Raw genomic sequence first — 14,430 nt, 5'->3', positions numbered from 1 at the left:
GTGTGAATCATCATTTGCTGTCACCTAGCTAAGTCCCTAGACTATTACAGCAATACTATCACCCAGATAAGTACCTGAATAATTACACCCACACTGACTGCCACCAAGCCAAGTACCTGTAAATGACAGGCTCACTGCCTGTTTGTTAAGTGCAAGCAGGAATAGATGGAGAAATAAGTCTATCTCTCAAAGAAAACCTGGGTCTCTGGGTTTCTTATTCTGCCTGTAATCCTCATCCACTTTTATCCAAAATGTTGTCAATGAACATACACTTGTTTATGACATCATTTTTCTATTTAGGACTGAGTGGGAAGATAAAGCCAAGACTGTCTGTGGAAGGAAACTTACCCAAGCAGCAGTTTCAAACCCTCATAATACTGAAGAGAACAATGCTAGTGAGAAGGATAAGGATGTTCGAATTGTCCGTTATAAAGATGACATGAACAATTTCTATTCTGTGGTCCCTGCAATGACTGTCAGAGACCTTAGGTACCCTTCTACAAAAGCCTAGAACATTCCTTGCCAGTCATGGTACATTTTGGTGAATGGTATAGGGGGAAAAAAAGAGATTTTCACATAAAAATATATGCAATGAGGGAACAGAAGACATTGTATGAAAGACATTGTGCTCACTCCCTGATTCATGGAATTGTAATCCCTCTGTCTATCACCTCTATAATAACAATAAATTAATTTACAAATATACATGCTGGATTAAAAGGTAAGTATAATCTGGACGTATGGGGAGCATTCACCTGTGCAAGTCTGCCAGAGAGCTGTCAGTGCTAATTGTGAGGATAATGAGATGGATTCAAGAGACTTGTAGCAAACAGGAGACACAAGATATTTCTTTGAGGACTAGGATGAAGAAGGGAAAGAGCTCAGGATTTAGAAAGGGCGAAGAGTTGAATGCAGCACTGTACGAAGCAGAGAAAGACACAAACATTGGAAAAATTAACCACTAAAATTGTTTCTAGTTCTACTGTTCAGATAGTGAAGGTCAAGCACGTTTAACTTAATTTTCAGCAAGTAGTTCAACAGAACTTGAAATGAAATTCAATTTTAAAAGCCACGAAAACGAAAAAGGTAGCCAAGCAATAGTGGCTTATGCTTCTTGTTGTAGCTCCTGAGGAGGCTGAAAACTGGAGGATCCTGGCTCAAAGCCAGCTTGGGCAGAATAGTCTGAGGGATGCTATCTTAAAAGTAACCAGCAAAATACTGGACTGAAGGCATGCCTCAAATGGTAGAGGGCAAGTCGAACAAGTGCAACACCCTCAGTTCGAATTCCAGTCAAGGTGAAATGAAACCGTGGAGTCATGAAAAGCAAAGCTTCAGTCTAAGTGAGCTGGGTCAGGTGCCACTTAGGAGGCTGAAGTCAAGACGATGCGGTTTTAGGGCAAGCTAGGCAAAAACATGAGCAGGTCCTCGATTCCAATCAATAAGCCAGAAATGTTGCTCTGTGCCTGTGCTCCCAGCTACCTCGAAGCTTTAGGTAAATAAAGTCATGATCTATACTTTTAAAAGCAAAACAAGGAGCCAGGCTTCAGTAGCTTGTGCCTGAAACCCTAGCTGCTTAGGAGGATGAGATCTCAGGACTGCATTAGAAACCAGCCTGGGCAGGAAAGGCCCCAAGTCTCTTATCTCCAATAAACTCAACTAAAAACAAAAGAAAAAACAAACCATCAGAAGAAACACAGAAGGGGAGCTGTGGATCAAGTGGTAGAGCACTCACCTTGAGAGTAAAAGCTCAGGGACAGGGCTCAAGGCCTGACTCAAGCACCACAAACAAAAGAGCTTTTGGACTTGTCACAGAAAGAGAGGGTGCTGAGGGACCTTGAGATTCTGAATTCAAACCAAGAGGACGGAAGGAAGGAAGGAAGGAAGGAAGGAAGGAAGGAAGGAAGGAAGGAGGGAGGGAGGGAGGGAGGGAGGGAGGGAGGGAAGGCATGCATGCATGCATACATGCAGGCAGGCAGGCAAGCAGGTCAGACTAGCACCATGGTGCAAACCCTGTAAATCATAATCCAGCGATGCACAGGCTGATGCTGGAGAATCTCAAATTTGACGGCAGCCTGGGCTATATGTTGGTAATGGCCAAAAATAAAGTGAACCCCCAAACATGACATAGGTAAAGATAAGAACCCCCATTAAATAAAGTGAAGAATGTTTCTTTGTTGCAGGACTTCTCAGAGCCTTTTAAGTCTCTAAAGTTTCACAGCAAAGTTTCGACAGCAAATCCCATGATCAATCTCCCTATTTTGTTTAAAATTGTAATATCGTAATGGCTTCTGCAATAAATTTTAGTGAAGATTTTCTTGGTATTGTCTCTCACTTAGATCATTCATTAGTAAAAATATCTCAAGATTATATAATTATAATCAAAATGATCATTTAGCAGCACCATTTTGATTAAATTTGACATGAGTAAGTCAAAACTTTAATGATACCTTATATGATTAATCATTATTTCATTTTTATTACCCTTGTCCATGTTCACGGATGATAACAATTAAGACACCCAAGAATTAGACACTTTAGATTGGCCCAAGAATGGATCTGAGTACTTCACAGGTATTAATTACATAAACCAATAAGAAGGTTATTAGCCATGAGCTCGGCTCTGTAAAGGAGAAACATATCCTTATTGAGGTTGGTTAAGTTGAATGAAGTAAGAAAATACATTTCTAAATCTGAAGGGCCGAGCAGACTCTGGGCCTTTTAAAGGCATGGTAATAATGTAGTAACAGAATGTTAAGCAAAAGCAATGCAAAGATGATTCTTGGGGAAATTAATTCAGTGAATTTGCATGAAAATCACTCACTCACACATTCCTTCACTCATCCATTCTTTTCTCACTAAACACATCTTGAGTATTGGATACTGTGCTGGGAAATTGATATACAGTGGAACAACAGATGCTGAATGTTTATGGAAGAGGCAATCAATAACAGAAGCAAATATAATAACCACAAGGATGGATAATACTTGTAAAGAATAGGTTCTGCAGGGCTGGAGTGTGTGTGTGTGTGTGTGTGTGTGTGTGTGTGTGTGCACATGTGCTTGTAGTGGTTGTAGTGGCTAGACAAAGCAACATGAAGGTTGTGTCCTTAGGTCAAGTGGGAGAGCTCAGGAAGTGCTGTGGTTGGCATGGAAAGTCACAGCAACCTTGCCAAGAGCAGCTTTAGTGGATTACCAGGGTGGGGTCCCAAGGAGAGGCTTCCAGAGATAATGAAAGAAGAGCTGGGGGAGGGCCAGATTGGATAATGAACTCCAGAAATTTCATCCTGAAGGGAAGAAGGGGAATAAAAGTGTCAGACAACACAGGGATTCTCCTCTCTTCCTTTTCAGGCAGATGGTTTATCTATAGATGGATGGAAATAGTGGAGTGGAAAATAACGTTTGATTGTAAAATAAGTCCTTGAGAGAAGCCTTTCATGGGGAAAGGAGGGATGGGACCCAGTGAACAAATGCAGAAGGTGGCCTCAGGTAGAAGAAAAGCGAATTCATCATAGTAACACACGTCATGATCTGTTCTGTTCATTCCTGAGGGAAATGCAAGAATCAGATGTGTCAAATTAAATAGCTTCCATAACATGTAATGGAAATTACTAGATTTCTTTGAGCCCCACGTTTGGGTTTTGTAACTATTACTGGATTGCCAGTTATCCTATCTGTAAAACTGCAGAGAATGGAACCTATCTTACAAACCTTGTGAAGTGGGAGAATTATGTCTTCAAATGGTTGAACATTTGTCTATAGTTAGAACAAGGCCCTCAGTTGAAGCCCCCATCAAAACCTTAATAAAAAGATTGCAGTATAGATTAGCAGTTAATTATAGGTGTTAGGACGTGGAAGAGTGATTATCCTTTAACTGGCCAAAATGTTAAGTGAAGTTCCTGTGATTACCATTAGTATTAACATTAGCATTAACTGTATGTAGCCCTAAATATATATCCTAATACTTGCAGGTACTTTGTTAAACAGCTTCTTAGCATCAAATAAAATGTAGTCTTGGAGAAAAAGAGCAAGTTGTCAACTATGATATGGTTTGTTTAACATAGTTTCTCAAATGCTATTTTGGTACATTAATTCTAAAGGGGCTATAAATTGAATCAATTCTGATTTTGCTCAAGTCTTTGAAAGCAGTTACATCCTATTGCTTATTTTAGAGCAAACAAAAGGGACCATTTTGAAATTCAATACTTGCTATAGTTTTTTGATCAGCAAGCAGAAGAAAGAAATACAATCAATACGTGGACTCCCTGAGCAAAATATATTTCTTTCCTCTGTGGAAACCTATCTTGCTACTCTCTATGGCTGCCTGATTTGGTCTGTGGTCTGATCATGGTTGCTACCCTTGCTAAACTTTCTTCAGGAAGCATTCACCCCATGTCTGCGACTACATCATAGGACTGTCTGCAAGCAGACAGTCTGTGTCCTTCCATGTTTCCCCTGGGGACTGATTAGGCTCACCTATCGGTCTTTGGCCTGCAGCTTTCTTTCGAGTTGCATGTTCTCAATTCCTGAATGAGTATTCTGTTCTGGGAATTCACCCAAGTCTTGCCTACCGTTCTTTGCTTCCGCATAGCACAATTCTTCCCCAGCTCTTCCGATGACTGGCTGATCATTTATATCTCTGTTCAAATAAGGCCTCCTAAACGCTTACCTTCCCAGCTGGAGCCGCCCCCGCCCCCCCCCCCCCCCCACACATCTACTCGATTCTATTTCATTCACTAAACTAATTGCAGCTGAAACAGTTTATGGTAGTCCAATTTTTGCCAGGTTGCTCTTTTTGCTAGAGCATAGGGATGTTTGTGGATTACAGATGCTAGAGATCTTCACCCATTTATTACAATACATAAAAAGTGGGCACTTATTATATTTAATAGGATGAATCACTAATTCCAATTCTGGATTTTTTGTAGATGGCATAGGTAACACATCAACAACCAGCATGGCTTCTGGCTGGCCATGGGGTCAGGAAGCAGAAGGCATTACTTACTAGCCATGTATTCTTCTATTTTTTTCCCCCAGTGTTGTTTTGAGGTACTGGAGTTTGAATTCAGCACTGCTCTACCAGTACTGGTAGAAAGCCACAAGAAAAAAACTTATTGTGCATTTATTATTTTTCTGATATAACATTGATTCCTTTCCATACTGTATCTCATTTAATGCTCATAATGTTGCTGTGAATATATACTACGATACTCAATTTTAGATGAGATGTACAGGAGTAGAATATTTCATCCATGTAACATCACAGAAAAGTAAATGATACTGGACTTGACTTTAGACTAACTGCAAAGTGTCTGTGTGGTTAACACATGCAATAGTGATCTCCTTTCAAAATGACTGATATTGCATTTCCATATTTAGATGTATAATTGTTACTGTTGGAGTTAGAAAAAATGTGTTTTTTTCTTTTTCTTTTCTGTGCCATCCTTGAACTTGTACTCAGGACCTGAGTGCTGTCCTTGAGCACTTTTTTCCAAGGCTAGTTCTGTACCACTTGTACCACTTGAGCCACAAGTTCACTTGCAGCATTTTTTTAGTAGTTTATTAGAGATAAGAGTTTTCAAGACTTTTCTACTCAGGCTGGCTTCAAACCTTGGTCCTCAGATATAAGCCTCCTGAGCACGTAGGAGTAAAAGTGTTCCTTTTAAGAGTTCATTTCTTTTGTTGGTACTTAGACTCTAAAAGTGTAGGATTCATTTATAAGCAAAATTCACATCTGCTCTTCAAAGAAATGCTAAGGAAATTTGGTATCTATTGTTTGGCTGCTTATGGTACTGGGGATTAAATGCAAACTTGCTTATGTTAAGCACATGGTACTGAATTGTAGTCTATACCACTGAAAAAACAAACAAGCTCTGCCCTTGTGAGTTTCTCTGGAAGGAGATCCAAGGGTTACTATTATGTGAAAACAGCATCATGTCAAGGTACAGTATGATACGCAGCTGGCATAGTCAGTATCTAAGAGTATGGGAATATTATCTAGTTAAGTTGGAAATCTAATTAATAGCTTCAACTCCATACGTTTTATTTTGTGTGAGTGTGTTTGATCTTTTACAATACATACACATGCTTTATTTTGGGGGGGGTGGGGAGCGGGGTCCAGTCGTAGGTCCTGAACTCTGGGCCTGGGCGCTGTCCCTCAGCTCCTCAGCTCAAGGCTAGTGCTCTACCACTTGAGCCACAGCGCCACTTCTGGCTATTTTTTTCTGCTTATGTGGTGCTGAGGAATTGAACCCAGGACCTCAGGCATGCAAGGCAAGTGCTCTACCACTGAGCCACCTTCCCAGCCCCCACATTCTTTTTATAAGTAATAAGGAATGTCATATTTCACATCATTTACTTCTGACTATAATCTGTGTTTTGGTCATTTCACATGACCTGATTTCTAAAACTCACCTGCTTTTTTTGCCCTTTACTTGCAAACAAAGCACCATGATTTATTTACTTATTTTATACAGTAAGCTTCCACCTTATTTGCATTAAATAACAAGTTCAGAAGCAAAAGTAAGTTTAAAACTTTGATCCACGGTACCTGATTATTCAATGGCATGCTTGTTATGGTGTCTGGAAAACTAGCTACTGGATACGGCCACTTTTGACATGCACATATACAATCACGAAGCTATGAGTACCATTGCTATCAATAATCTCATGTCCATGAGAAATTCCAGATTTTTCTCTTTCTTTGACAATATTGGGGGCAGAGGGGAATTAAACCCCGATACTCACACGTGCTAGACAGGAGCTTTAAGCACTGAAAAAACAGCTCCAGGCCAGACATTTGAGTGAGGTTCTAACTCCCTGTCAAGGCACATTCCTGTGCCTTGTAGACCTTCTTATACTAGAAAATTGGACACATGTGAATCTCAGCCTCCCAAGTAGATAAGGTTACAGGCATAAGGCACTCTCAGCCAGCGCAGATTATTCTTTATTGTGTCATACGTACACAACTTGATTACATAGGAATTAAATGTAGTTCACTTAGCAAGAATGAACAGTCTATGTAGGGCATAATAAATAGCAAGATCAGTAATTTGTAGTCAGCGAGGTTGCCATTACTTAGTGTATATGATTTAGTGTTAGAATGTTTTAAACTGAAAATTCTAGGCCATGAGTTAGAAGATTAACCTACAGTTTGAAAGATGTCTAAGGGAGCTGAAAATGAGCAGAGCTAGAGAAAGCAACTGTCATAATCAAACCTGAACTAGGATTTAATTAGAAAATGCTTATAAAACAAACATGCAATTTTCCTCTGCAACCTATTTCAAAATAATCATGATCTATGTTAGCTCATCTTTCCATTAAACTAACCCAGTTTCATAAACATGTGGAAGAGTCATTATTATTTTACTCCTGCTGCAACATTGCATTAATCAACCAACTGCTCTCTGATGTTCCAAAGTTGGAAAGAATACCTAACCACCTTGTAGGTAACATCATGCTTACTAAATTAAACTTGCTCTAGCAAAAATTCAATGCACTATCTGGACTTGGCAAGGCCCACACAAATATATCAGGCACAACTTGTATTCTTTAGGGATTTGGAGTTTAGTGATGAACATGCACACAGAAGAACCTCTGATACTAACCACAGTCACACCAATAAGAATGTAAACAAGAGGAAGCACAGTTTAAAGGCTGATGACCATGAATCCCACTTTGGGGAAAGAGGTGAATAGCTGAAACTTGAAAGTCAAAGATGATACGGCTAAGTGTGGTAGGACCTGTCTAGGTGGTACGCTGGTGGGCACAGTGTGAACAGATGAATGACCCAAGTATACTGCAAAGAGTTATGGAAAGCAAGGAAGGTTAGGGCCAGATCAATGATGGCCACCAGTGAACATAACGACATATATGGTTTAACTGAGCCAAAGATCCATTCTAAAGGAAGAGAAAGGCTTTGCCTCTGGTGGAGCTTTCCGTGTGTGTGTGTGTGTGTGTGTGTGTGTGTGTGTGTGTGTGTGTGTGTGTGTGTGTGTGTGTGTGTGTGTGTGTGTGTGTGTGTGTGTGTGTGTGTGTGTGTGTGTGTGTGTGTGTGTGTGTGTGTGTGTGTGTGTGTGTGTGTGTGTGTACTGAGACTAGAACTCAGGTCCTCTGCATTATGCTTTAGGTTTCATTTGAGTCACAGCCCTACGTCCAGTTTTTTGGTGGTTAACTGAATGTCATAGTCTCAAGGACTTTCTTACAACCCTGCCCAGACTGGCTTCCAAACAAAGATCTCAGCCTTCTGAGGAACTAAAGATTATGAGTATGAACCACCAGCAGCTAACAAGTATCTTTATTTTTATTTAAGACAGGATCTCTTTAGATTTGTGCTTTGAGCTGGGTACCAGTGGCTCATGGCTGCAATCCTAGCTACTCAGAAGGATGAGATCTGAGGATTGCAGCTCAAAGTAGACAGGGACAGCACCAAGGCCCTGAGTTTGAGCCCAGGACAGGCAAAAAACAAAAGAAGAAAGGAGGAGGAAGAAAGAGGAGGAGGAAGAGGAGGAGGAGGAGGAGGAGGAAGAGGAGGAGGAGGAGGAGGAGGAGGAGGAGGAGGAGGAGGAGGAGGAGGAGGAGGAGAAGAATATTTGTGCATTAGGTGGTCAGTGAGCTTTTTTTGGGGGGGGGAGGCGGTGTCCATCACAGGACCTGAATGCTGTCCCTGAGCTCTTTGAAAACTCAAGGCTAGCGTTCCACCACTTTGAGCCACTTCCAGTTTTCTGATGGTTAAATGGAAAGAAGAGTCTCACAGACGTTCCTGCCCCGGCTGGCTTTGAACCACCAATCCTTAGATCTCAGCCTCCTGAGTAGCTACAGAGCCAAGCCACCGCGCCTTGCCAGTGAGCCTGTTCATAAAATCAAAGATAACAGTAGACTAGCCACTAGTTAGAGAGCTTGAGAGCCAGTATGAAAATAACACTGTCTGGAAACAGGTCGGGGCTAGGAAACAAATGACATAAGAGAAACACCAAGAAGAGCTGGCTGGATGCCAATCAACATCGAATGGATCCACCACTCACTTTTGGTCCAAGAATTCCCTTCTACAACGCAAGAGTCACATCTTCATCAACTTCCTCTGAAGGAGTCTAAGCAGACTTGTCCTTGGTCAGAGGAAAGTGGAGCTCTCAGTCCATTCACCATGATAAGCTTCCAGCCTTCCAGGCCGGGTATATGAACTGTATCCTTTCTCTAGCCTGGAAGATGGGGAGACCACACATTCTCCTAGAGAATCGCCCCTTCGGATGCCTCTCAATGCTTTTCGTACGTACCATTCTCACTCCATTTTCAAAGGCTTGTCGGGTGAGGGGAGCAGGCCCATCGACAGTCTTGCCGTCATCATCTGGGCCCCAGCTGGCGCTGTAAATGTGCACGTGCTGGGGGTTGAAGCTGACTGATTTTGCTTCCACCATGTCTGTGACATCTCCATCCAGCATTCGCACACCTTCAAAGCAGAAAAAGCAAGTACGTGTTCAGTGCACAACTTCTCCTTTATGACATCCCCGAAACTCAGTATCAGGATTAGGGGAGGAGAATACATTTGCTAGATGTTGTTGGTTTTTGTTTGTTTGTTTTGTTTTGTGCCCATATCAGGGCTTCGTTGTTTTACTCTTGGAACAATGTCTTCACCTCAGCTTTCTGCTCTTTAATTGGAGAATGTCCTGGAATTATCTCCCTCAGCTAGCTTGCAAACATAATACTCCAGGTCTCAGACTCCTATGTAGTTAAAGAATAATGCATACTTTGAAGAGACAGTCTTGGAGGAAAAAAAAATATCATATTGCATGTAAAAGAACAAATTTTAAAAAACAACTATTTTTTTCCTCTATTTTGTTTTTCCAAGGTTCCAATTTCTACAACAGCTACCATAATCTCTTCTTTCTCCTCATCCTCTCCTAAATGGTACTTGACAAAGATCCTCAAGTAATTTACCTTCCTGAATTTCTCATCATTGAGTAATTTGGGTTCATATTTGGTATAAAATAGTCTAGCCTAGACAGGAGCAGGTGGCTCATATTTAGATATTCAAGAGGCTGAGATCTGAGAATCATGGTTTGGAGTCAGACAGGGCTGAAAAGTTCTGACAGTCTTATCTCCAATTAACCACCAAAAAGGCTGGACGTGGAGCTGGGGTCCAAGGGGTAGAGTCCTAGCCTTGAGCAAAAAAGATGAGGGAAAGTCCACAGGCCCAGTACGGGCATAAGAAAAAATACATAAAATAACCAATTCATTCTAACTTCAGCAGTCTTGTAAAAGCTCGAAAGTTGTCAAGCTAGCTTGGCTTCATTTCCTCCATATTTAATATTATCTCTTACTTTTCAGATTGATGTAAACTTAATATATATGATTTTTGTAACATTATTTCTCAGTCAAGTAATAAATGGGAATGTGCATAATACTTCAAATAATTCTCAAAGAGTTTTAGCAATAGAAATCAATTTATAATTAACTCCATTTTGCAAAACGAGTCCCTGTGATAAGCAGAAATAAATTGTATGTCAAATGACTGGCCTTCCTTTTACTCTTTCTTTTTAGATACAATAACAGCACATCTACATATCAACATAACAGAAATAACAAAATTGTTATAACCTAATTGTTATAACCTAATAACCTAATTGTTAAGTAAACCAACCACTCCTCCACTTAAAGTAAATATAATGTGTGACATCATTTTATATAAAAATTAAACTTGTAAACTGGGCACCACTGGCTCATGCCTATAATCCTAGCTACTCAGGAGGCTGAGATCTGAGGATCACGGTTCAAAGCCAGCCTGTGCAGGAAAGTTCATGAGACTCTAATCTCCAATAAACCACCAGAAAACTGGAAGTGGCGCTGTGGCTCAAGTGGTAGCCTTGGGCTGAAGAGCTGAGGGACAGTGTCCAGGCCCAGAGTTCAAGCCTTATGACAGCAAAAACCAAAAAATAAAAAATATATAAACTTGTAAAGAATGAAGTTCTTCTTTAGAACTAGGGAATGATGTTCCCTAGGTAGAATTACAAAATTCTCTTGGTTTTCAACAAACAGTTAATAGTAAAACCTTAAATCAAGATTTAGATATTATATGAATTGAATTGAGACTAATTTGTGGGAAATGAAAATAAATCAAAGGAAATATACTTTCTATTTTTCAAAAAATTAACTTTAAAACCTGCAAAAAATAGAAATGATGCACAATCCAATAAACAAAGATTCATCCATTGTTAAAATTTGCCTAATTTTCTTCTTCAGAAAACACACATTAGATTGAAATATTTTGGCCTCCATGAGTGATAGATACAACAATCATTTAATGTATTTTTTAAAAAAATATAGAGTGAAGTCTCTATTGTCACCTAACTTCCAACAACGTGACTTTGCAGCAAATATCTCTACAGATGTTCCAGGTGGCTGTTACATCTCTGTAACGGCTAACCTTGATTGCCAGGTTCACTGGGTTGAGAGATAGCTAGGAGATTAATAAAGAACACTTCTCAATGTATTTCCTGACCGGATTGGTGCATCTGAAAGCGGCTGAGTGGAGAGAGATCTGGCAGGAAGAGGGGTGGCAATATCCAATTGGCCAGGGCAGATGGTGAAAATAGGAAAAAACCAGCCACTGTATGCATGCCCACTCTTCCTAAGACAGCATCGATGCCGCTGGAATTCCATCTTAAGCTTTTTCAGTGATTTGTGCCAGCCACTCTTCAGGGGGTTTTCAAGCCGTAGGCTCCTACTGGAGCTTTATCCCTGGTTTCCTTATTCTGAGGCTTCTAGCACCTTGGATGATGTACATACCAGATTGAGCATCTGACTCTCTAGCCAGAAGATGGCTATTGTTGGACTATATCTGGCCTCTATTTGTATAATCCAATCAATCAATATCCTTTTATAATTATACCTAATTAATTACAATGATCACAGGTCATTACTATATAATTTATATGTACGTATATAATTATGGTATGCCAGAATGTCCATGTATAGAGCCATTTTAAGATATAATCATCCCCTTGATTTTTGTTTAAAAGAGGAAATTCCGGTAAGATAGGTCAGTATGTTTGCATGTTTACCCCCTTCTTCCTTTGGGGTCAGCTAGTGTGCTGGGTTTAGGTTGGAGTGTAATCATGACAATGTAGGTGAGAGTCGAGTCCTAGTGGCAGGTCAGTCAGAATCTCACTGCTTTGGGAGGATGCTTGTAGCATCTGCATCGCTCTTCACGAAAAAGCTTTTTTCTCCTTTCCTTAGTTTTTTCACATTCCATCACAAGCAGATACTCCGAGGAATGCTAACTACCGAACAATAAATAGTCACAAATGAAGGATTCAGGGTGAAATAAAGGAATAAAAGAGGTTAAATGTACAGTGGTTTGAGATTCAGCTGACTGTCACAAAACCTTTTCTTAGCACTGTTACTAAATAGGATAGCTCTATCTTATCTGTGGTTTTCCTTCAGTAATTTCAGTCAACCATGATCAACTGAGAACTGAAAATATTAAATGGAATATCCCTGATAGACACAATTCATAATTTAAAGCAATCTTTCTTACCTAGTGACGTGATAGCTCTCTGTGTTATATTTTGTTATTATTCATTTATTATCTGTTTGTAGATGATTGGTTCATGTTATGACACTTTTAACAGCCCTTTTGGGAATATCTTCAGGCCAGGCATAATTATAAAATGACTCAAATCTGTGTACAATATTTTCTTCCCATTCGTGAGTGGCTGTGGCAATTGGTTGTTGCTTAGGAAGATGAGTACGAATGAGAATGTCGGAGTTTGGTTCCATCAACATGTATGTTTATACTGCCTTAACCAGGTCCTTACATTAAAAGGTCAGATAAGTTGATGTTAGGGGAAGGAACCCCAAGATAAGTATTCGAATGTTTTTTTGTTTTTTTTTCCTTTCATGCAATTGTTTCTATCATATTTATAAGATGATTTCTATGTTGCTTTGTATGTTCCTCCCCCACAGTATAACCCATACTTTCACTGTTTTTGATGTTGGTATAATTTGTGGAGGGGTAGGGAAAAAACCAAATCATTTAACAAGGAATACAGGTGGACCCATTGCAACAATGAGATGTACAAGTCGTTATGTCGAAAAACAAACTTAACAACTTTGGTGGGGGATGGGGGGTGGATTGGGTGGGAGGAAGGGAGGAGTATGGGAAGGGATGAGAAGGGGAAACAACGAGGAGGCAACAATGCTTGATAAGAAATGTACTCACTATCTTGCTCAATTTCATGTAATTGTAACTCCTCTGTAGGGTATTCTCACAATAAAAAAAAAGAAAAAGAAAAAACAAACAAACAAAAAAAAAGAAAGAAAGGAACAGCAACTTGTTCCAGCTCATATAATCTCCATTATTTGAATTTTTATTCTCTTTCCTTTCTATTTTTGCTGATCTATTTTTAATTTTCTCTTTGTTATGGCCTATGTTTTGGGAAACTCAATGACTAAATTATATCAATAATTTAATTAATCTGAAGTAAGCCAGACCCAAAGAAACATGGTTTCCCTTATTTGCAATAATTAGTATCTGTCTAGGACAATCTTAGCGGATGAGCAGAATAGCCTAGTAGCTACATACATATGACTGTATAATATAAGATGATGGAGGTTTTTCGATGTAAAATGTACTCCAAGACACTTACACAAGAGGTTTTTCGTTGTAGTTGTTGTTTTTAATGTACCATGTGATTTCTTGTTTCTTTTATATATTCTTCTCCCTATGGTATATCTCTTGTGGTCACTGTATATGATTTTGGTATCTTGGAATTGTATACACATTTATCATGAATTAGGGAAGGGAAGGGGAACAACAGAATGGTGAGACAAAGGACAAGGGGGAAACCAATGCAACAGCGATACTCACAAGACAATATGCTGGAAATGATCTATACAACTTGGGGAGATGGATGGGGGGAAGTGGGAGAAAAATGAGGGAGGGGGTAACAAGTTCTACAAGAAATGTATGCACTACCTTATGTATGTACTGTAATCCCTCTGTACATCACCTTGGCAATAATAACAAATTAAAACTGTTTTTATTATCTTTTAAAAAAGTGAGTATGTGGATGTGTACATATATGTGCAAATGTTATTGTTATAATCATGAATCATTCATGAATACACTTCCATTAGTTATGGGATGAGAAGAGGCTATGTAAACATCATCACGTTAGTTACAATTAAAAGAAACTTTGTGTGAGGCTTAGCCAGCACACATGAAGGGTTTTCTGCCTGGAGAAAAGTCTACTTTTTCCAGTATTTTAGTCTACTGTTTCCAGTATTACTCCTGGCTTAGGCACCAAATGTCAATGGCACAATTATCTTAATGAATGAATGAAATTTGCTCTCAACCCTGAGATACTTTAAAGGTTCTGCATCAGTGGTCCTCAAGCTTTACACTAATTCACAGTATCACGCTCACGTTGCTGTCAG

The 14,430-nt window shown here is 39.7% G+C and overlaps 1 protein-coding gene across 5 annotated transcripts in view; it reads right to left on the bottom strand.

Annotated features, from left to right (window-relative positions):
- Pcsk5 (proprotein convertase subtilisin/kexin type 5) overlaps nt 1-14,430 on the bottom strand; it is a 394,004-nt gene that overhangs the window by 230,470 nt on the left and 149,104 nt on the right. For all 5 annotated transcript variants that reach the window (XM_070035766.1, XM_070035767.1, XM_070035769.1 and 2 more), the window contains exon 7: nt 9,270-9,442. In XM_070035766.1, the coding sequence (XP_069891867.1) occupies nt 9,270-9,442 (173 nt within the window). The remainder of the gene's footprint in view (nt 1-9,269; nt 9,443-14,430) is intronic.

Source organism: Dipodomys merriami, unplaced genomic scaffold (genome assembly GCF_024711535.1).
Source record: "Dipodomys merriami isolate MVZ:Mamm:240054 unplaced genomic scaffold, mDipMer1.0.p SCAF_26, whole genome shotgun sequence".
Lineage (NCBI taxonomy): Eukaryota > Metazoa > Chordata > Mammalia > Rodentia > Heteromyidae > Dipodomys > Dipodomys merriami.
Note: the sequence above shows the minus strand (reverse complement) of the source record. Positions and strands in the feature narration are given on the sequence as shown.